At 37.7% G+C, this 22,885-nt stretch overlaps 2 protein-coding genes across 5 annotated transcripts; one reads left to right on the plus strand and one right to left on the minus strand.

Moving 5' to 3' along the window:
- Positions 1-1,618: 1,618 nt before the first annotated feature.
- Positions 1,619-17,342, minus strand: EIF2A (eukaryotic translation initiation factor 2A). Of its 4 annotated transcripts, none has more exons than XM_081329798.1 (14): positions 17,183-17,342; positions 13,881-13,950; positions 13,211-13,285; positions 10,689-10,807; positions 9,397-9,493; positions 8,559-8,641; positions 7,432-7,505; positions 7,176-7,320; positions 6,485-6,601; positions 4,769-4,899; positions 4,537-4,653; positions 4,157-4,285; positions 1,897-1,962; positions 1,619-1,744 (listed from the first exon to the last, which is right to left on the minus strand). In XM_081329798.1, the coding sequence occupies exons 1-14, from the start codon at positions 17,208-17,210 to the stop codon at positions 1,679-1,681; spliced, it is 1,317 nt and encodes a 438-aa protein (XP_081185924.1). In that variant the 5' UTR covers positions 17,211-17,342; the 3' UTR covers positions 1,619-1,678. The 4 variants fall into 4 exon arrangements, with proteins under 4 accessions (XP_081185924.1, XP_081185921.1, XP_081185922.1 ...); XM_081329795.1 differs by having other exon boundaries at positions 4,769-5,340; XM_081329796.1 differs by lacking the exon at positions 17,183-17,342 and adding an exon at positions 15,185-15,268 and having other exon boundaries at positions 4,769-5,340.
- Positions 17,343-17,514: 172 nt separating this feature from the next.
- On the plus strand, positions 17,515-21,306 carry SERP1 (stress associated endoplasmic reticulum protein 1). Its single transcript, XM_081329799.1, has 3 exons — positions 17,515-17,845; positions 18,172-18,247; positions 19,684-21,306. Exons 1-3 carry the CDS (start codon positions 17,762-17,764, stop codon positions 19,722-19,724), a joined length of 201 nt encoding a protein of 66 aa, XP_081185925.1. The 5' UTR covers positions 17,515-17,761; the 3' UTR covers positions 19,725-21,306.
- Positions 21,307-22,885: the final 1,579 nt, after the last annotated feature.

The raw sequence follows: 22,885 nt of genomic DNA on the forward strand, positions 1-22,885 counted from the left end.
ATACATTGTCATATTGCAAATTGTTGTTGTTGTTAGCTGCGAAGTCGTGTCCGACTCATCGCGACCCTATGGACAATGTTCCTCCAGGCCTTCCTGTCCTCTACCATCTTCTGGAGTTCATTTAAGCTCACGCCTACTGCTTCAGTGACTCCATCCAGCCACCTCATTCTCTGTCGTCCCCTTCTTCTATTGCCCTCAATCTTTCCCAGCATTAGGCTCTTCTTCAGTGAGTCCTTCCTTCTCATTAGGTGGCCAAAATATTTGAGTTTCAGCTTCAGGATCTGGCCTTCTAAAGAGCAGTCAGGGTTGATCTCCTCTAGGACTGACTGGTTTGATCGCCTTGCAGTCCAAGGGACTCACAGGAGTCTTCTCCAGCACCATAGTTCAAAGGCCTCAATTCTTTGGCGCTCAGCTTTTATGGTCCAGCTTTCACTGCCATACATTGCAACTGGGAAGACCATAGCCTTGACTATACGCACTTTTGTTGACAGGGTGATGTCTCTGCTTTTTAGTGTGCTGTCTAGATTTGCCATTGCTTTCCTCCCCAGGAGCAAGCGTCTTAATTTCTTGGCTACAGTCCCCATCTGCAGTGATCTTGGAGCCCAGGAAAATAAAATCTGTCACTACCTCCATTTCTTCCCCATCTATTTGCCAGGAATTGAGAGGGCTGGATGCCATGAACTTGGTTTTCTTAATGTATTGCAAATACATAGAACTAAATAAGAATTTTAACTAAAAATAGTATTTGGATACAAGCCAAGAGTTGTAATCAAACTTAAAAAAAAAAGTATGTATTAAAGGTCTATTTGTGTTGGCATTCTACAAATAAAATGCAACACAGAAAGTTGCAGTAGAATTGGGAATAAATCTATTGCACACTGGGAAGAAGCGTTAACTCCAGTGCTAGGAATACACTTGCACAGGACTGTAGCTGAAGAAAATAATGTTATTCATTACCTGTATACTGTTTGTATAGCTATTATTTTCTTATTAAAGCTAGTAATAAATTTGTTCTTGTATGCATATAAATATTTTTATTTGATTGATGAAGTGTGGAATTTCACTTTACAGGTCACCTGATGACTGAACAATTAGCAAAAGGCGGTTTAAAATGAATTGGATAGAACCTGAAGGGATCCTGCTGGAAGATCCTCCTTGTGAATCAGCTTCTCAGTTTGAGACCAGGTACTGTACTGCTTTAAAACACATAGATGGATAAACTCTTATTTCTTCTGGCTTTGTAATACAAGTGATGGTAACCTGTTAATGAAACATTTTGTTCCTGAATGTCCAATCCCTTTTTCTTATTTGTTGTGGAAAAAGGCTTACATTTTAGGAAACTGATTTCATTAAATATGTATAAGTTTTAAACCTGTTTTTAAGAACTCAGAGACCTACAAAACCAAAATGTGTATGTATGTAATATTTAATATAAACCACGATAAGGAAATGATGAAATAGCTATTGCAGTATAACAACCAAACCCCAGTATGTAAATCACATGAGCAACACTACTGGAATCAAGGCAACTGATTTTCTTCTGAATTATAATTATTTTATATTTTTTTAGATAGTAAGCAGAAAAAAGTTAATCTATATGGGAAGTAATAAAAGTGAGCATATTTATTTATTTATTTAATTTTCATGAAAGAAAATTGTGATTTTAATTTTCTGTAGCTCAAACACCCAGTTCCAAGTCTTCCAATTCCTTTAGAAGGGTAGCCTCTTTCTGAATTTTCTCCATCTATAATAGAGATAAGACAATCTTACTTAATACACATAATGAAAAAATAGTATAAAATATAATCAACAATTTACAAATGTATCAGATTTAAGAATTCAGGTGATGTATAAATTATAGACAACTCTGTTAACTTAAGAATATAAAAAGCGTACCTGATTTTTCTCTAGCTGTTTACCTGCAGCAGCCTGCTCTTTCAGCTGTTCAATAGCCTTGAGTTTCTGTAGTTCAGAAAGCATGGTTAAAAGGAGGGCAGAAAGAACAAATTTAATTTGTTTTCTGTGGTGCATGCGCATATGTGGAGGACTTTATGAATTTTTTTACTGAGCCAAAAGAGAATCCTCCAGGTTACCAATGTCCTTTCCAAAATACACTACACTAAAAAAATTATTTCAATTGGTTTAATATAAAGCAGATTCTTTAGTCCTAGAAAATAAAACCCAAACTTCTTACCTCTCTCCTTTGGTTGCACTATCCATATGGTGTTTAGAGGACAACTTGCACCTGAACATCGGCAATACAAAGGAGATGGTGCTAGACTTCCGGAGGAAAAGAGAGGAACCTGCCCCACTTTACATTTGGGGGGGGCTGTGTGGAGAGTTTCCTCCTTTAAATTCCTGGGAGTCTACCTCTGTGAAGATCTTACCTGGTAAAGTCAATACAACCAGGTGGCCAGAAAGGCCCAACAGAGACTCTACTTCCTCAGGGTCTTGCGGAAGAACAGGGTACAACAACGGCTAATGACCTTCTTTTACCAGTCTACTAGTGTGTTCTCTCACACTGTATTGTGGGTTGTATGCTGGCCTGACAGCCACGGATAGGAAAGTATTACAGAGGGTGGTGAGCACAGCACAAAACATTGTGGGCTGTCCCGACACCACTGGATGACATCGCCAAGGCTCGCTGCCTTGGAAGAGTGAGGAAAATTCTCAGGGATGACTCACACCCTGGTTGGTATCTCTTTACTCTCCTACCATCGGGTAAGAGATATAGGAGTATAGCCAGCTGTACCAACAGGGTGAAGAACAGCTTCTATCCATGGGCTGTCAGGCTCTTGAACGGGAAATAACTTTATGTATGATTGACTTGCGAGGCTGGTGTGTTGTGCAATTAGCTCACATGGCAACAAGATGGTGGGTTTGTTGTCACTGTAAGTTGTGGGGGGGGGAAACGAAGGGAGGCTCAGCCAATCTCAATGTATACATGGTTGTACTTAAAGGTTCATTCATTCATTCACAGACACGCATAAGACTCACATATAACATTCAACTGTTTAATTTTGGTTTACTCCCATTTTTGCAACCTGCAGCACCCAAACTAGTCAAAATGCAGATTTTGGACAGCACATTTTTTGCAATTTGGGGACAACATGAATTTTCATAACGCTTATACCAATTTTGGATCTTGGCACTGCCTCAATTCAAAATATTGAGGCCCGTGAGTGTAGTCCTACCCAAACCATTGACTTTGCTACACCACAACTATACCCTTGTGGCTCTGAGAAGGTAAGACAGATAAAAATGATGACAATAATAGCAAAAGTACACTTCCCATTTCCCAGTCAAAAAAAGGGTCGCATCTCCTAGCTTGTGAACTAAATTGCTGTAGTTTGTAAACCAGGAATTATGATTTATCATGGTATGTGAACCCAGTCAATTTTAGCCTAATCAACGAATATAGTCTCACATAAACCTTTAAATATAATTGGGGAGTATTTTTCTATTATCTACTCTTTCATATCCTTGTTTCAAGTTAATGGAAGACTCCATGATTTAAGGTTTATCCACTAGCCCCTTTTACAAGCACTGCTCTTACAAACATAGGGAAGGGATAGATGCAGCAAGAAAAATCTCAAGATAAAACACCACTCTTTTGTTGTTGTTCTTGTTGCAAACCTGAAAAAAACATCCATTCTTCTGTGTCTTTTTTGAAAAGAAATTTAACACTTTCTGCCTTGAGGGGTACTCTTGGCTTTTGAATATTATGCTAGAGGCCATACTCCCAAAATTTGTGAGAAGCACTAGGTTAGAAATAAATGTAATTTTAATTTACATCTAATTAACCTTAACCATAATAATTACAATTACTTCACCTATTTATCATATTGAAAAATGTACAAATAATTGCAGAGGCATCTACAGGGATGAAGGGGGGGTTCAAAAAATTCAAGATGGCAGCCATAATGACAATTTACTGGTCTTTTTGATGCTGAATATTAGGAAGTCTTTGAATGCCATACACAAGTTTTCAGGGGCTACATGTGGTCCTAGGGCCTCATATTATGTACCTTGGACTTATAGCTCCAGCTGTTACAATAGTAAGAAAAAATAAAACAAAGATCACTAATACGACTATTCAACAAAATGAAATGGGGAAAGGATCTATCAAAAGCCTTTGTTTGAAAAAACTGCTTACCTTTTTAAGATTTTTTATCTTTTTCTCCAACTCAGGATCTCCAGATATTTCAGAGGATATTGTATTGCTCAATTCATTTTGTACTGGAGGAGCTGGAGTGATTTCCTGGTTCCCTTTAGCTCTCGCCTCCTTTAATGAAATATATCATTAGTTAAGACCACTTTTAAATGAAACCATTCTAGGCAATGATTTTATTAATTATTGAGATGTTTTGAGTTCTCCAGAATTTCTAATTTTGGCTTATGTGATAGTGAAAGACTGATCACTTCGAGCTTAATACAAAATTCTATGCAGAATCCTACTAAACAATGGTTTACCAAATACCATCTGTTCAAAATGCAATGAATCATGCTTAAGAAAAAGAATAAAAATAGCTATACCTGTTTAGCCACCTTCTTGGCTTCATGCTTCTTTTGATTTTTAAGTGCTGTTTTAGATAATGGCTTATCACCACTTTTTGACTGTGTTCTCATGTTCTGGGGTGGCTCATCCTCATGCTATGAGGGAGGAAATCAACAGAAAAATAATTGGTGTACAACCAGTTCTAATTAACTGGTGCAGAGGCATAGAAGACATAGCAGGTACTCTTCCTTGAAGATAATGATTACTTACCAGTTTAGAACTAGTTACAGGTTTATTTCTGAGAGCTGGAGGTCTATAGGCTGGGGCAGTCTTTGGTTCCTCATTTAACACTTTGCTTGGAACAGCATGGTATGTTACTGGCTTTGCTGGAAATACTCCATCTAAAAAGGGTTGCCAAATAACTTGCCAAAGTTCTGCATTTGGCTGAACTTCGTATCTGTATAAGACAGAGCCAGTATAATGCCAGATCTTGAATCCATTCCCAACTCGTAGCCTTGGAGAACATGTAGCTGTTACTATATGCTCTCCATCAGGGCACCAAGCAAAATATGTAGAATCAGAGGCCTGTGGTTTCGAAATAAGTTTGTAGTTTTTAACATCCCATACATCGAGTTGGCCACTAAGATTCCCAAATCCAGCTAATACTAAGATTTGTCCTTGAGGACTGTAGTAGACAGCATTGTGGGGACCAGTCCCAAAATCAAACACAGGATCACATTTTAGATTGAAGATAGTAGTTTTAGCGGGCATGAAACCATACACAACGCAGAACTCTGTGGCATTGGGATTCCAAGCTGCATCATAAATTGGACCGTTTTTTGCTGCACAGAAAAAAAACCAGTTGAAATTGTAAAACAACATCTAAGTTGTTGAGAGACAAGTAAAATAAAAACCTAAACTTAACACAAATTACAGTTTACAATGGTTCAATGAAATCACAAGTGCTACTACATATTGGTAATAAATGTTAGTTAAAAGCCAAATAGGAAGGAGAGGCAGGATACATGGGAACCAAAAATTAAATGCAGCAAGCCATTTAGCAAATTGAAAATGGTTTTTTGCCAACTTGAACTGTTTTAAGAAGTGCTAAGCCCCTGATCTGTGACTTAAAATAAACTCAAAATTAAATTATGCACATTTGTGTCTGTAAATAGTTGAGAATCTAGAGATCACAATATATTTAGTTAAAATTATATTTAAAATTGTGCTGACCTGCATGAGACTATAAATGTTTCTTTGCAAATAAGGTTAGCTACAGCTCTCCTGTTTTCTGTTCAGAATCAATGAGAACCTGGTCAGTGATAGGAGAAACATCTGCCAATTCATCAGCCAAAATATTGCCTAAGTTCCTTGTCCACACTGTCAGTCATAAAAGATTACTGAACAAGGGTTAGTATAATCATTTTTAATAGTTACATTCATTCTCTACTTTTATTATAGATTGAAAAAAGTCTCAATAGGTTTCATAATATGGAACAGTTGCAGAACTCAGATTACCTACAATTTTGCAATTTTTCAGTAAGTAACTGGAATGCCCCCCCTCCATGTGGCTATTTTATTTTAAATTTGGTTATTATACAATTACAATTATAATTATAATTCAAGGTCTAAAATCTATACAGTTTCATTAAATGTAATCATATAGAATAAAAGTAATTAAAGTCTTTAAAGAGAGTAGTCCTTAAAACTGGTTGGCAGCTCGAGTTTCTCTTTCTAGTGTAATAACTAAAAAAACACTTCTCATATAGAGTTGGGCTCTCTGTCCCATAAACATCTTTTTTATATAATGGAAACTTTCAATTTAAATCTTACATACTTCACTCCATTTAAGTCAGTAAGCACTGGTTGGTCATAAGATCTAAATATGGCTCTTTAACGATGATCTTCAAATTCTCATGTGATTCTCTTTCCCATGTGTTTAAATGCTTTAAAACACATAATATAATTATTACTAGAGCCACTTACGTAGTTGTACGACAGCCGTTTCTCCATTGATTGCTATGTAATGTAGAGTTTGTTCTCCATAATAAGATGCTCCTGTTTTATCAACTTCTGTACTAGCTATTACAAGCATTGCAGTAGCTATTCAGATGAGGAAAAAAATGATATTTTTTTAAAGAAGCTACACAGTAATCTATTTAAAAAAAACAAATAATAAACATGGCTATATGTAGTCTTGAAGTCTGAAGAGCAATATGATTTTTAAAAACTAGCTTCAGGTAAAGGAAACCATTTTAACCCCAGAATTTTTCTGCGTTTCTTCTAAATCATAATTTGTAGTTGATGCCCTCTGACTGTTGGACTACAATTTCCAGAGAATGCAATGGCTGGAAATTATGAAAATAGTTACTTAACCCTAACCCCAAAGGCCCCAAGTTAGGAAAAGGTGCTTTGGTTTCTCCTCCAAATTCTTATTCCTAAAACAGAGTCTGCACCATGGGCACATTCAGAAATATTTTTCTCAGTGTATTCTGAAGAATAAGTGTACAGAGAATCACTGTATGTTAGAGTTATACAGAATGTGACTGACAAAGCATAATACCAAGTATAAATGTCATTTTGGCATTTTGATTATTCAAGCCTATATACATGTTCAAGAAAAAAAAGTAGGCTGAAATTTTCTCAAATAAAGACAAAGCTTTTTCTAAAAAAATACCTTTGCTATTCCACAGCATTTTCACCTTATCAGCTTTAAAAAAGCTTTTGTTTGCCAATGCAGATTGTGAGCCTTCAAAGTTAGGATATTGGTAAAGCCTTACAAAAGATGGGGCTCCTTTGCTTCCAGGAACATAAACAGCCACCTGTATTGATAAGATGTGAAATATCTGTTAAAATAAATATTAAAAGTAGGTATGTTCTAAAATCTGGATGAAATTAAAATTGTACCAGGGAAAGAATTCAAAAGAAAGCACCTTGGTTGGCTGATCTCCTGGTGACAACACAAAATCATTGATTTTTTGCAGATGAAGCTTATTTGCAATTGTACCTGCAAAGATCACCATCCTCAAGTTAACAAAATTCAAACAAAAACTTTTGTGAATTGTTAGGTAGCACTGCCTATAGGTTTCAGCAAGTAATAAGTAAATAAACAGTTATAAAATATATTATATACAGGGCATATTTGCTGCTTTAAAATATTTTACATGAATTATATCTTTACAAGTATGAGAAAATAAATGACTATAAATTTTATCTCAAACAGATTGCATTTAATGTAAAACTTTTAATATAAAATCTTTTAAAGCTTAAAATGGCTGCATTTTAGATAAAATACCACCATATAGCAAAACTTTGAGGTAAATCGATATCACAAAAAGATAAAAGTAAAATTTCATATTACAGATAGCCCTTGACTTACAACAGTTCATTTAGTGACCAAAGTTACAATGGTATTGAAAAAAGTGACTAATGATCGTTTTTCACACTTATGACTGTTAAAGCAGAGGTCCCCAACCTTTTGGGCACAAGGGACTGGTGCCATGGAGAAAGGTTTTTCCATGGACCAGAGGGGGTGTGGTTTTGAATATTGCCTGCATCCTGAGGATGGAGCTTTGCTTGTTTGTGCGGCCTGCTTGCTGGCATGCTGAGGATCAGTGCCAGTCCACGGACCGGGGGTTGGGGACCCCTGTGTTAAAGCATCCCTATGGTCACATGATCCAAATTCAGATGCTTGGCAAGTAACTGATATTTATGATGATTACAGTGTCCCAAGGTCAAGTGATCACCTTTTGCAAGCAAAGTCAATGTGGAAGCGTTTCACTTAACAATTATGTTACTAACTTATCAACTGCAGTAATTAACTTAACAACTATGGCAAGAAAGATAATAAAATGGGCAAAACTCAGTTAACTGTCTCAGAAACAGAAATTTTGGGCTCAATTGTGCTCGTAAGTTGAGAACTACCTATACTTAATGGAATTTCAGAACTGTATTAATAAAGGTGGGAACTGCAGTAAAGCAAGCAGCTGAAAACATAAGAAAATCATGAAAAGATTAAACATGGAATGTTTATCTAAAGAACAAGAAAGAACTTGCATACTGAAGTCGTTGTTTTCAAAGAAATGAAGTTCATTGTTAACACTCCTGGCACACAGGCTTTCATCATCTGACCAGCAAGGACACCTAATGATTAGATAGTGGGGTGGTAGTTGTGGCCTTCATAAAAAGTATTTTTAACAATATTTTTAAAAAGCAGATTTTAAAAAAATATCGTTGAAAGATATATTTTAAGTTATAAATGTGTAAGGCAAATTCTAAATCTAATCATTACTTATTATATTTTCAAATGTCCCCATGAATATGTTATCTGAGAACAAGTTACATTAAAATAAAATAAAAATCAATGCTTAAAAAACAGAGAGGACATGCATGGAGAACACAGCTTATACAGTAGAACCCTTTTTTATCCTTTTACCAATAATGACCATAGGATCAATCTTTATCTACCTCTGTACAATGAACTGATAGGTTATGTCATTTACATGTGTATTGCTGTATTTGCTTAAACACATGCACTTGAAAGCACAGGGCAGAATGTACACAATTTCTTCTGGATCATGTGACTAGGAGGAATAGGTATTTAAAACGAAGCTGGTAAAAAAAAATTGAGTAGCTGCCCATAAGTAAGTCTTGGGACAATATGCTTGGAATTTTTGTCCCCCCCAACCCATAGACCATTTCCAACTCAATTTTTCTTTTGCTGGCTTCTCTTGCAGACCAAATTTGGTCTTGTGTTCAGCCTTGTAGAATTACTGTGTTGAGAGATAGAAAGACAGAGATCTAAGTAACCTTTTGCAGAGTTGAAAAATTATTAATTAGATATTCTAGTGTTTTCAAATACCATGTTCTAAAATAATAAAACTCATTGAAATACTTACCAGTTCTGTGACTTTTTCTGGATGAATGACTTAAAGCATTTTCCATTTTTCACACTGAAAAGTTGAAGGTTGGGTTCCCCTGCACCATCTTTTGCAGCTACAACATACCAAATGCATACATTATACCAACATCTCCAAAATCATCTCTGTTCCTTTGCAATATACCATTGGTCCAGGTAACATTTTGTTGCAAACCTTTTATAAAAAAGTAGCATTTTCCCCCCACTGGTCCCATTTTGTCAAGTACAAAGTAATATTTTTGTCATCAAAAAAGTGACAGCTTTTTTCCTCTCAAACCAAAATTATTCATTCTTGCCACTGTAAGATGAAATTCACTATCCTACTGGATAAGACAATCCTCAGTTGTCAACCCCTTTGCAGACAGAAAGGTATTATTTATGAAATTGAAGAATGATGCATGCTTGAACTTAAACATTTTCTGCAATATTAACTGCCAAAGGTAGTGGAGGTAATGGTGAGAATAGGTGGCATTATAAATCACAAAACATTTTTTTCTGTCTTTGCAATTAATAGCAAAGCCATTTTGTAAAGCAGTGCAGCATGAAAAAAAGTTAATAACTTTCTTCCTATCCCACCTTTAGAAAAAGGAAATAATATCACATATGGTTAGGCCCTGGGGGCCTGGATTGTTTGTTAGGTGTAGAAGTGTATAGATACATGGAAATGGACAGTACATCTTCAAATATTTTTATTAAATTTCTATGTTGCCCATCTTCTCTACATGGTAACTGTGGGCTGCACAGAAATTTAATACCTGAAGAATATTGCACAGAAGAAAACCAGTAGATCTTCTCTACTGTCCCAGAGTTCACAATATGAAATAATGTATATAAGTTACAGGAAATAAATGTTAGGGGAAAAAACTAACCATAAGGTATTCAAATATGGAATCATTTAGAGATCTTGAATTTGCCACGGTGACTATGATTTGAAAGATTAGGATTCATTCTTTTAAACATTATTATTACATTACTTTTCTACAACACTATCATTTCAGAATATGCGGAGAAAAACTAGCAAATCTGTCCAGACGAACTTGCACACCAAATCAAATATTTCAGGGCAGTACAATGAGAGGTCAGAAAAAGAAAACATAAGCTCATACACATGTCTTTGCTGCTTTGGAATGAATCTCTTTTCCTCAGAAATTCCATATTTTTATTGTTCCAATTCAGAACAAAAAAAATAATCTACTCAAGCATTATATAATTCAAAATTAGCATGGTTGCTGCCATGTTTGCAGTAGCTGGAGAATACACAAGAATACTTACTTGTATAAAGCTGCCATGTCACCAGGACATTGCTCTTTGGAGAGAATTCAAGGCAAACTGCCTTTGGCAGATCAAAAGAATGCAGCAGGTTTTGGGTGATGACATTTACAATGTTTACTCTGGAACCAAAAAAGGTCAGCTCAGTCAAGCTTGATTACTCTGGTTAATTAACAGCTATTTAGCTGTTCCTTCTAAATCAGCTCAATTCCCAATCACAGAAAACAGATTCATTCTTCCACTTACTATGTTGCTCGGTATTTCATCTATACAGTAATTCAGAAAGCATCAAAACGTAATTAGAATAAAAATAAGAACTCCAATCTTTCCAAAACTTGTACACATGTATTTCACTAGAATGTCCTTGAGAGTCAAGGTATGTAGACTTCATTTCCCCTCTGATACACCACACTTCCCCTTTTCCACTTGGCCAAAGAAAACAGTATCTACAATAATAGGAACCTTGGGTACAATTCTAAAAATCTGGAGCACCACTTGAACACTATCAGTCAATTGCAAAAGGCAGTTTTACTTAGAACAGCTTGCATTCTGTGACAATACAGTACCATTAACATTAACACCTCAAACAACATCTGCCTATCCCAGGTTCTTGAGAAGGGCTCGAGAGATAAAAATGCCAAATCCAAACTAAACATCTGGTTGACCAACTATAATTTATGAAATTTACATTCCACCCAACTTGCAGCGATTCTTGGTGACCTACAATTATTAAAAACATTTTAAAAAATACAAAACCCATTTTTAAAAAAGCATATGATGACAACCAGGAGGGGAACAAAAAGGAAGAAAGGGAATCAATTATCTTTGCCAAAGGCCCCAGCAAATAGCCAGGTCTTTAGGGTTCTCTGAAATACTAGTAAGGTGGGAGCCATTTGAATTTTGAACTTCATTCCAGAAGACAGGTGCTGTTGCAGAGGTGGTGTGCTTCTGGCGTTCAGAGACATGGCATTGTTTAATCGATGAAACCCAGAGTGCACAACCCTGCTAATTAGAACTAGCCAGGCAAATACTATGGGAGACAGTCCCAAGCATGTAACACCTCTGCTCCGTGAGCTGCATTGGCTTCCGGTTGCCCTCCAGGCGATATTCAAGGTGCTGGTGATGACCTATAAAGCCCTAAATGGCTTGGGTCCGGGATAGCTGAGGGAACACCTGCTGCCGGCATCAAGCTCCCTTCATCCTGTGTGCTCCCACAGGGAGGGTCTTCTCAGGGTACCGCCGGTAAAAGATTGCCGGCGGACAATACCCAGGGGGAGGGCCTTCTCTGTGGGTGTGCCTGCCCTTTGGAACCAGCTGCCTGTAGAGTTTAGGACTGCCCCTGACCTTCGCTCATTCCGCCGGGACCTGAAGACCTAGCTCTTTGAGCTCTCTGGCCTGGACTGAGGATATTAATTGGGATTTTAATTGTATTTTAATTGGGGTTTTATTCCAACGTTAATATAATCTTTTTAATTGATTTTAAGTTTTGTAATTTGTCATATTGTTTTTAAAACCTTGTGAACCGCCCTGAGTCCTATGGGAGAAGGGCGGTATATAAATCTAATTAATTAATTAATTAATTAATTAATTAATTTAATATAATCAGTGGAAACCTCAAAACCCAACTCTTTACACTCATTACATCATTGTGTGATATATTAAAACCTAAGAGAAGTTTGCAAAATGTAGCTCAGTTAATCTTACCAGTAGAGTACTTAATGAAAATTTATTTCCGTATTCATTAGTTTATTCATTTAATGTATATGGTTACCAATCTGAAATTCATGACTCTGAGCTAATAACAGTTAAAAATACTATAAAAACATGTAAAAAGTGTAATCAGCAAATGAGATGAAAACAACACAAATCAACATAGCTACTGCACAGATTTTGCCACCAATCTGGATGCCTAAGCCCAAGGATAAAACAAGGTGTCGCAAAAGGCCAGGAGGGTTGTGGCAATCTAAAATGTTTGGGAAGAGGATGCCATAATAGAAAAGTGTCTCCTCCTGGGCCCTGCCATTCACACTCCCTGATAGATAGAACCCAAAGCATACTCTGCTGTCAGACCTAATGGGACAGGTAGACCTAATTGGGGAAAGAACACTGTACTACCTATATAAAATTAAATAGAGAAGTATGCTACTTATCCAAAATACCATAATCATATAAAAATAATTGGTACTCACATTCCACCAAAGTATAGTCGTCGACTTACAACTGGTCCCTTAAAACAGGACTCTGCTTATTGGCATGGAGCCCTGTTGGGGACGTTCCATAACTGGAGGTGGCCAGTGGATTAAAAGAAGGCTCCACTTCCACCCTATTTTATATTAGTTCCAAATGAGACAGAGTATATTTTACTGATTGCAAAAGTCACAGTAACCTGCTTTATAATAGTGAAGTATGCAAAATACTTTCCTAATGGAGGAAGTATCTGGCTAAAACTAATGAGCTTATTTAAAGCAATGTTTTAATATATATTATTACATATATAAACACCCCAAACATAGAAAAAAACTAACTTTTCTCCATTGCCCCATGCAAAAAATGATCCATCTCTGCTGAAAGTAAACACTTTTGCATTTTTCCCAGAATCTCTGAAAGCAAAAATAAAAATAAATTAGAATTCAAATACCGTAACTTATAAAGAAAAAAAGAAAATTATTTAGATGAAATATAAAGTATCAATTTTTAAAAAATGCTTCCAACAATAATTTTATTATTTTGATATAAAAGAAATAAACATTATGATCAGACAAAAACAGAGGTGAAATAAGCCAGATGAGACATATTTCCCACCCAAAACAGATTTAAGTATGCTTTCCAGTAATACAATGGTATGCCAATAGTATGCTTGTTTCATTTCTGTGCTCAGATGTCTGAACAAAGAAAGATGCTAACAATTTAACTTACTTTTTTAATATGTGGAATTGTTTCATTTTCCATTTAATAACAAAAAATGTCCTGCCCCACCAAAGCTGTAAATTAATAGTCCAAGACATTATGATTATTACAAAAACCTGAGTAATATTTGAAGCAGCAACTAGAAATGTACATTCATGTTTATAAAATTTAAGCTCTACTGAACAGTATATCAGTGCATTCCCAACCTCCACATATGCATCTGATAATTTGTTATTGTTATAGGCATCCTAAAATGTATACATTTAATAAAGCCAAAAATGAAAATACCTTTGAAATGTTGTATGCTCTGTAAAATGAGGTGGCCCATGCAACATATAGAGTCCTTCAGATCCTCGTACTAGCAAAATAATGGAATAATATGCCATATGTTTATTTTGCTTCAAATACATTAATCCTTAGTTTCATACAATAGAGAAAATTCTAAATTAAATGAGCATATTTTGGTTTAATAATAAAATATGAATATATATTTTGTGTAATAACCATGAACCTGAAGCTTCATATTTACTTGTTTATGAAATATATATTATGCTCATCTCACAGTTTGAGACAACTGTGAACCACTTACAACATGATAAAGGAAATGGATGTAAAAACAATCATAAGTATAAAAAAGATTAAAGTTACAAAAACCATGGATTTTAAGAGCATAGAGGTAGTGGTGGTTTCTGTTACTACATTAGCTACCTCCATCCAACAGTTGCTCTTTCATGGCCCCATGACAACTGGCAAAGCCAGATTTTAAAGCATTTCCTGAAGGCCAGATAGGCAGGGGCAGACCTCACTTCCTGCAGCAATATGTTCCAGAGTGTGGAGGCTGTGGCAAAAAAGGCTCTTCTCCTGGACCTCACTTGCAGCAATTCCTTGGCTGATGGGATCCACGATAGGCCTCTTCTACCAGGATGAGTGGAGCAGGCCAATCCCATTGTGGCAAGGTGGCTCCTGAAATATCTCAGATCTATGCCACAGATGGCTTTAAAGGTAATGACCAACACCTTGAATCAGACCCAGATCAGATCAGCAGCCAGTGAGCTCACGTATCAGTGGCGTTACATGTGCCACACTAGGAGCCTTCAAAACTCCTCATGCTGCTGCATACTCTTGTAACTTCCTAGAGTTGCTTCAAAACACAATGAGTGGCTATTAAATTTAATAAGTAAAATAAATTCTGGACCAATTGTAGCTTCCAAATACTCTTCAAGGATAGCTCCATGTAAAATTTGTTGCAATAATCCAAACAGGAGATAATGAAGGCATGAGGAACTGAGCACAAAGCCTCACAATACAAAAAGGATGCATAACCTGAAGTTGTGCAAAGACTCTCCAAGCCATGATTGCCATTAACCCCAAGTTGGGGAGTCAACATGCCTCCAAATACCAGTTATAGAGGAATATGTTTCCATTTGCTGCTTATAAGCACCCACAAGGCACCCATCAATCAATATATCGTTGTCCCTGTCATAGAATAATCCAAAATAATCCAACGTTTAACATATCAGTGTTTCCTTTGTGGTAGTACACTTCACCATGATATAAAGTGAAGGAGGAAATTTAATGAACTACATACTCACTATTTCCTCTTAGCACTTTTATTTTTAAGTGCTTTCATACTGGCATAAATCCCAGGGAAGACCAGTGACTTGGAACAAAATTACCTTAAGCAAATATTGAAATTTGTACAAACACATTAATATTACACATCTCATGAAGTGGCATTTACTCTATTGTTCCACTGTTAGTTATTTATTGACATTTTAACTCCAGTAAAATAAAATGTAGTCATTTAAAATTAAGTCTAGGAGCATGCCTCTGGCATTAGCTCTGCAGAATTGTTTTAAAAGATTACTTCTGATGCTATGTAATTGTGATGCAAACAAATATAAAATATCAAACAATACTGAAAAAGAAAAGTACAATAAATGTAAAACCAGTCTAGGTTGGATTCACACACATCTTCACATGAATGTAATTACATTATCCTACTTTACTTGAGTTCAGAATTACATAAAAATAGCCTTGCTTCAGGATTTATGCCAGAGAAAAGCATGGTTGCATGCATGACTCCACTCCCTCTCTAGCTTTGAGCTCTACGACTTCGTAGTGCTTAACTGTTTTCATCTAGGACATTTTCTAAATTATAACATGAGACAAAAAGCAAATATTTCATTACCCAAACTACCCATGTTCCCCCGAAAATAAGACCAGGTGTTATATTAATTTTTGGTCCGAAAGACACATTAGGGCTTATTTTCCGGTTAGGTCTTATTTTCGGGAAAATACAGTACTAAATACATCCATCTGGCTGACGAGCTTAACTACGTCTTATTTTGGGGGTGGGGCTTATATTACAAGCATCCTGAAAAATCATGCTAGGGCTTATTTTCCGGTTGAGTCTTATTTTCAGAGAAACACGCATTACCTAGTTTGGATAATGAAATGTCTGCAAGAAAACAACCAAGCTCAGAAAGCACTAAGGACCCCTCATTTCAACCCTGAGCTACAGACTCCCTTATGCATGAATATGCCAGATGAAAAGGTTAGTGCAGTACCTGGCCCAGCATAGCCCTAAGCAGGAGTTTGGTACTCCACAGCAAACATCAAGCATTTCACCATTAGTTAAGTATAATGCAAGAGAGTTCAGCAGTATCTGATCATTTGGCAAATACCAGCAGGGCCAGACAGGGGTTGCACAATGGAGCCTCTGTAATAAGGAAATCTGCCAAATCGAAAAAGAACCTTTAGGCATTCATGAGCAAACGATGTCATTCTAGAGTTTCCACTCAAAAAAAAGGAGGGAGGAAATTTATGTAGGTGATAATAGAGAGAGGAAGTTAAGATGGAAAAGAAGGGGAAAGTGTCTTCGGTACTAGCATGTTCCAAACCTGACTTCTCTAGTCTTGGACGAGTGGGGAGACATCTAGACCAGGGGTAGGCAACCTCGGCTCTTTTATGACTCATGGACTTCAACTCCCAGAATTCCTGAGTCAGCAAAGCTGACTCAGGAATTCTGGGAGTTGAAGTCCATGAGTCATAAAAGAGCCGAGGTTGCCTCTTTACAGTCTGAATGAGCATAAATGTGCTGAGTGAGCATAAATGAATATTCTGGGTACATACAAATGCATTTAGTAATGTTTGTAAACTTAAAACTATCGCTCTTCAAAAAGTAACTTTTTCCTGTCATGGTTGAACCCACATTCTTTGACAAAATGACTGATGGAATGCAAGGATATCCGTAATTTCAGATACAGCTCCGAGAGCTACTTCTGTCTGCAGCTAAGCCCTTGTTTTGACAGGCAACCGAATGCTCTTCCCCAATGACTCTTTCCCTTGAGAAGCCTACGTTAGCCACGCTCGTACTACCAAAAGTGGTCTGCACAGAAACAGCTCACTGGAGAGGTACAACCCTCTCTCTCCCCCCCCCCCAGAAAAAAGTGAAAGGTTATACAAAATCCCGCTAAAAATGCCGCAAGCGTGTGACGTTCTCAGGCCTCTAGCAGACTTCACAACAAGCCTTACAACGAGAGCCATCTTGGCAGAGAACGGGCCTGATTGATTTATTCTGAACCCACCTGCCAAGAGCGGCGTGGGAGGCTCCATCTTTATCCGGATGCGGCACTTGTCCTTCCGGGTGGCGCACAACGGGTCACAGCAGAAAACTGTACACGTTTGCTCTGCCCTCCATCGCCAGCTCAATAGCGGAGTTTTTTCCGGGTGACGTGTAGCAAGCTGAAGGGGGAGGATAGGAGAGGGCCTTGGGTCACATGGCCGCGAGAAAGCTTCGCCACAGGCTCCTCAAGTGAGCTCAGCGCCCATTGGACAATGGCGATAGAGGGAGGGAGTTCCGTCAACTACGCTTTTCATGCGAAAGCGTGAACGGCGGAGGCTCGAGGACAATCTCGCTTCCGGGGCCCTCCCGTCCGCTTCTCCGCCGCTGGGCAACGCGCTTCCGGAGGGTGGGATCTGCGTGAAGGGCAGTTGCTGCTTACGCGGCGGCTTGGCTGGGAAGAGCCCGAGAGGCGAGGCGGACGGTCCTCCTGCGATCCCCGGCGCGGAGCTCCCACAGCCCGAGAGCGGCGTCGCTCGGCGAGTACCAGACGGAAGAGGCGGCGGCGGCGGCGGCGGCGGCGGGGACGGCAACTGCAGACAAGATGGTGGCGAAACAGCGGATCCGGATGGCCAACGAGAAGCACAGCAAAAACATCACGCAACGCGGCAACGTGGCCAAGACCTCGGTAAGGGCCCGTCGCATCCCTGCCTCTCTCCGGCCTCTCGGGGCGCGTCTGCTCGCTCCCTTTCCCGCAGCAACCCGCAGCTCGGCGGGCCGGTACCCCCCGTTCCCTTCGGCCAGGGAGATAAGAGAGGAGCCGGAGGAGCCTTTTCTTAAGGCAGCCCAGCCGCCCTGGGAGGCTTCCTCCCCGTTCGACGTCCCTTTGCTTCGGAGACCCTCCCCGGCTTGGTAATCCCCGGGAGGGTGCCTGGCGGGGCGGGGGCCGCGGATTTGTGCCCAAGGCGGCTGCGAGGTTTCCGTCCCTCTGACCCTCGGTGTCTCTCCCCGCAGAGAAACGCCCCCGAGGAGAAGGCATCGGTGGGGCCGTGGCTGCTGGCGTTGTTCATCTTCGTGGTTTGCGGTTCGGGTAAGTGTCGGTGCTGGCTGCAGCTGCGGAGGTCAGGTTTCCCCCAGGAATTGAAAGCGGTGCTGGCTGGCTTTGCCGGAGGAGACTGGGCGAGCGAGCCCCATTGCAACTCGGGGGGCGTCTTTGGTTATGATCCAGATCAGGCAGGGATGGGAAATGCTTAGGACGCGTGAACATTTCAGCGGTAAAGAAGAAATAGTCACAAACGGAGGTCTTCCCTCTCTGCGAAAACAACAAGAATTGAAAGCAGCGTTTTCAGGAAAACAAATATGACATTGCCTCTGACAGGCTTTCAGGTGAAGATGCTGGTGCATTTGGTAGGTAGTAGAGAAGACTTTTATTGCTGCAATAGTTAATACTTTTACGATTATTTGGCAATCAGAATATATGATGCCGATGTGTACTTCTCTAATTTATATGCTGCTTGGCCTAGGGCAGGGGTCGGCAACCTCGGCTCTTTTATGACTTGTGGACTTCAACTCCCAGAATTCCTGAGCCAGCTATGCTGGCTCAGGAATTCTGGGAGTTGAAGTCCACGAGTCATAAAAGAGCCGAGGTTGCCGACCCCTGGCCTAGGGTACTCTTTGGTCAAGCTTTTTTTTTTAATAAGCTTACACTGATCTTTATCTAATTCTGTAACATTTGTATGTAAGCAACCTCTGAATGTTCCATTTCACAATTCATTTCAAATTGCTTCATTGAAAATAACAGGCTTCTTGTATACCAGATGGCTCAGGACAAAGCTTTGGGGGGAAAAAAGATGAAAGCTTATGCAGAGTAGTCTTAAGCACTGTCATTAATGGGGTCATGTGATCATTCACCTGTGCCTTTTATCAGCTTTCAACTTTGTTTACCATTACAAATTATGTTAGACTTTATGAGTTTCATTACATGATACTAGACTTTATATTTTAATTTTTATAATGTTCTTTCATTTTTAATTTTATTTTTATGACTGTTTTATATATTGGCTTTTATTGTTGTATGCCTCACTCTTCTGTGAGGTGACCAACCATATAAATGTGATAAATATCTACTTTCCAAATATCCCTGGCAAAATTAACAAGAAGCACCTTACACTAGAACTTTAACTGTTAGATGATTTGCTCACTCATTAATCAGGTATTTATAAAAATAGGCAACACATAATGGAAACAGTACTGTACTGTAAAAATCTAAATTTGCAATATTGTAATCTACACATTTAGTATTTTGTACACTCCAATAACTTGTTTACATGTTATGTGTGAATTAACTAATGTCATATTTGAGGGGATTATTTTATTTCTATAGAAAAACTCAGCAGTTGATAAATGATAGAACATTGAAATAGGGGTCCTTCCAGATAAGGGAGCTAAACTAACTAAAAAGGCATGTGCCATTTGATGAATGCTAATGTTCTTTGTTTAGTAATACTTTTTTGTTTTGTTTTATAGCAATCTTCCAGATTATTCAGAGTATCAGGATGGGCATGTGAAAGAGTTGGTCTTTAAACAAGAAATTTTTTCCTGTGAACTATGAACTCTCATTCCTAATGGTCGATAACTTGGAATTTAAATTTCCTGTCGTCTTGCTTCTTAAGAACTGTCCATGTTGGCCACATGTCATTCCAGGTTCTTTCACAAATCATTCCAGGTTTTCTAGTCCATGCCACAGTGCCTTGAAAAAGCACCACATGTATAAAGCAATAAAGAATTATTGTTAACTTAAAATGGTGGATCTACTTATTCTGTGAATCAAATTCATGATTTATGTTGATATTGAAGTATCATAAAGTATATTTTAAAATATAATCAGTGTAGGTAGTGATTGCATCATATGTAAACACTGATTTTTGTTAATCTTCTGTATAAATGGAAGTGTTTTATTTAAAAGAAAAGTGAAACTTATTAAATGGTAACTTTATAACTAGCTTAAAGCACATTCATGCAGTTCAGTTAAAGGATGCCTGCTGTGGTTTTTGCTTATCTAAAGGCCATCTTGTATATCTGTAGCTTAGCTTTAGTGTAGCATGTGGCGATTTAATTATAAATCTAGTAGAATACCTTATCCTATGCTTCTTTTGGATCCTGTTTTATTAAACAATGTAATGTAAAACCAGTGGGTTAATTGACCATAATTTACACAAAGGAACAAAGCTTTTCAGTCTTAAAACGCACCAGACATTTCTCAAAATGCTTAGCTGCTACTGTTAAATTGTATTGAATGTCAGTGTTTCTTATGCCATTATTGCATTGTTGGGGTATGATAATTGTGGGCACAACTCAGAAGATACATTAGGGATGTAAATACCACCTCTTGATGTGTTCCACATCAACCATATATTGTTTATACAGACAGCATTAACACGCATGCAGGCTGAACTGTACCCCACTTCAGCTGTACAAATTAACAGATTAAACATACTGCTGAATCCAAATTTTTATATTGCTGTGACATGAGCCATTTTCTGTAAATTCTACTGCATGTTAATGTAGAAGTCAATGAAACGATGTAAGGGTAAGTGGGTTGCACTTTCACAGGGTAGTAAACCTCAGATTGAAATGTCCTTACCACTATTAACAGCTTCTTGCAAAGCATATAGCAAGGAAATAGCTAAGTTTGGTACTCTATCAGGGAATACCTTATAGATAGGTAACTGGACCACATAATACTTTTTAAAGGGCTGAGTGGAACTTTAACTAGATAAATGACTCTTAATCCTGAAAAATGGGGATGATGGGCAGATTACTGGAAGACTATACTTTGTACTGTTAGCAGTACATTCTGTAAACGGGAAATGCTTGTTTGTAATCTAAGAACAATTTCCAATAAATTACTTTAAAATCTGATATGTGTTAAGTTTTCAAAATCCCTGATTTAATTTGCATGAAGAAAATCCTATATTAGACAGTGTTATTTTTCTGTTCAGTGCCATTTTATGAGCTATAAAGTTCCTTGGCTGGTGATGTAGTACTAACTATATTGATCCCTATCCTATATTAATACAAGATTGGTGGTGCAGAACTAAAAATGAGTTGCATAAGGAGAAGACCAGCTTCTTCCACAGTTTAAATCTTTAATTACTTAAGAATCCAATCTTGGTCTTCACAGCAGAGTAAGTTTATAATATTAAAAGGTTTAAAATTAATACTACAGCTATGGTCAATCTCCCATCATAATGGAGCATAGTATTCAGGCTAACTAGTTTTAAATGCTAAAGTTTATATCTGCCAGACATTTAGAAGTACAACATCTGGAATTACTAATCATCCTGGTTTGAATTTATTGACACTGCTCCAAAAACACTGGAAATGTTTTTGGTTGTGTGTCTCAAGATAGGTATCATGGACTCTTGTGATGCATGTTTAAATCATATAGGGGAGTTTTGGTTATAGGAACTGAAAAATCCTAATATTTTGGTCATCCCATTTATGGGTGCACAAGCTTAACACAACTAAACAAATGTGGGAAGGATGCAGCATGTTAAACTAAATGTTTCCAAGCTTTTCCATTGTTCAGTTTTTCCAGTGGTATATTGGCTAACTCTAATTTAGTTTATCGTTCAAATGAACGGTCCTTCAAGCCTCTTGAGAAATGGTATGCAGCTATCAGTGGCTCTTTTGCAGTTTTGAGAAGTAACAGTTACTTCTAGTAATTAACCACTGGAAAGCATTCTCGCTTGCACGGTGCCATGCGTTTCCTTCGGCCGTCCTGTACGGCAAGTACAACAAGACACCACTGTCTGAAAGACTGCCCCTGTGGCTCTGGAGAGGTGGAGACCATTGACCATTGAGTAGGAGACCTACTCCTTCGATGCTTCTTCTACAGAGCCATTCAGAAAAACTATGTCCTCCCTATTATTGATAGGCATCCCAGGCATTCAGAAAATATTTATCTCCAGTGGCTGCTTAAGGATGAGCAGGCAGAGATCATCGCACAGGTGGCCAGATTCTGTGCAGCAGCATTGGGGATTCACCAGAAACTTAAATAATCATTGTAGATCTTTTTAATAATCTTTTATAATTGATTTTATTACGTCAGTACCCTTCCTTTAAATATTCTTGGTTTACTACACAAATTGTTACGACATATGGTTTCTATTTTATACCTATCAATGTTTTAGATTTATATCCACCGGTGGAACTGCATTAACATAGTAATGGAACGTCAAAGAGTTATAATATGATTTACTTTTCTAGTTGTTCATATATTATTATATTGATTTGCTCTATTTTTGCTCTTGTAAACTTGCTCTTTTAAACTTGTCTGGTCATTGAACGAATAAATATTGATTGATTGATATTTCTAGTAATGCTGTAAAAAAGTTTAGAGTGGGGGTTTAGGATACTTTTTATTAGAACAAGCAGAGAGACAGTGCATTTTGAAATAATTTTTATAAAAGAGCTTTTTATTTCTAAAAAGTTCTAAAATTGTATATTATCTTTTTCCCAGTTTGCATATAAGAGTCTCACTTTTTGTAAATAAAGCAGAAAGATTTAAATTATGACAATGCTATTAATATATATGTGTAATACATTAATGTATTAATATATTTAGTTTGCAATGTGATAATGTCCAATTCCATATAATTTTCTTACTGAAATATTTTACAATAAGCAAAGTTACTGCATCATTTTCAAGAGTAACATCATGTAA

Source organism: Vipera berus (genome assembly GCF_964194415.1).
Source record: "Vipera berus genome assembly, chromosome: 5".
Classification (NCBI taxonomy): domain Eukaryota; kingdom Metazoa; phylum Chordata; class Lepidosauria; order Squamata; family Viperidae; genus Vipera; species Vipera berus.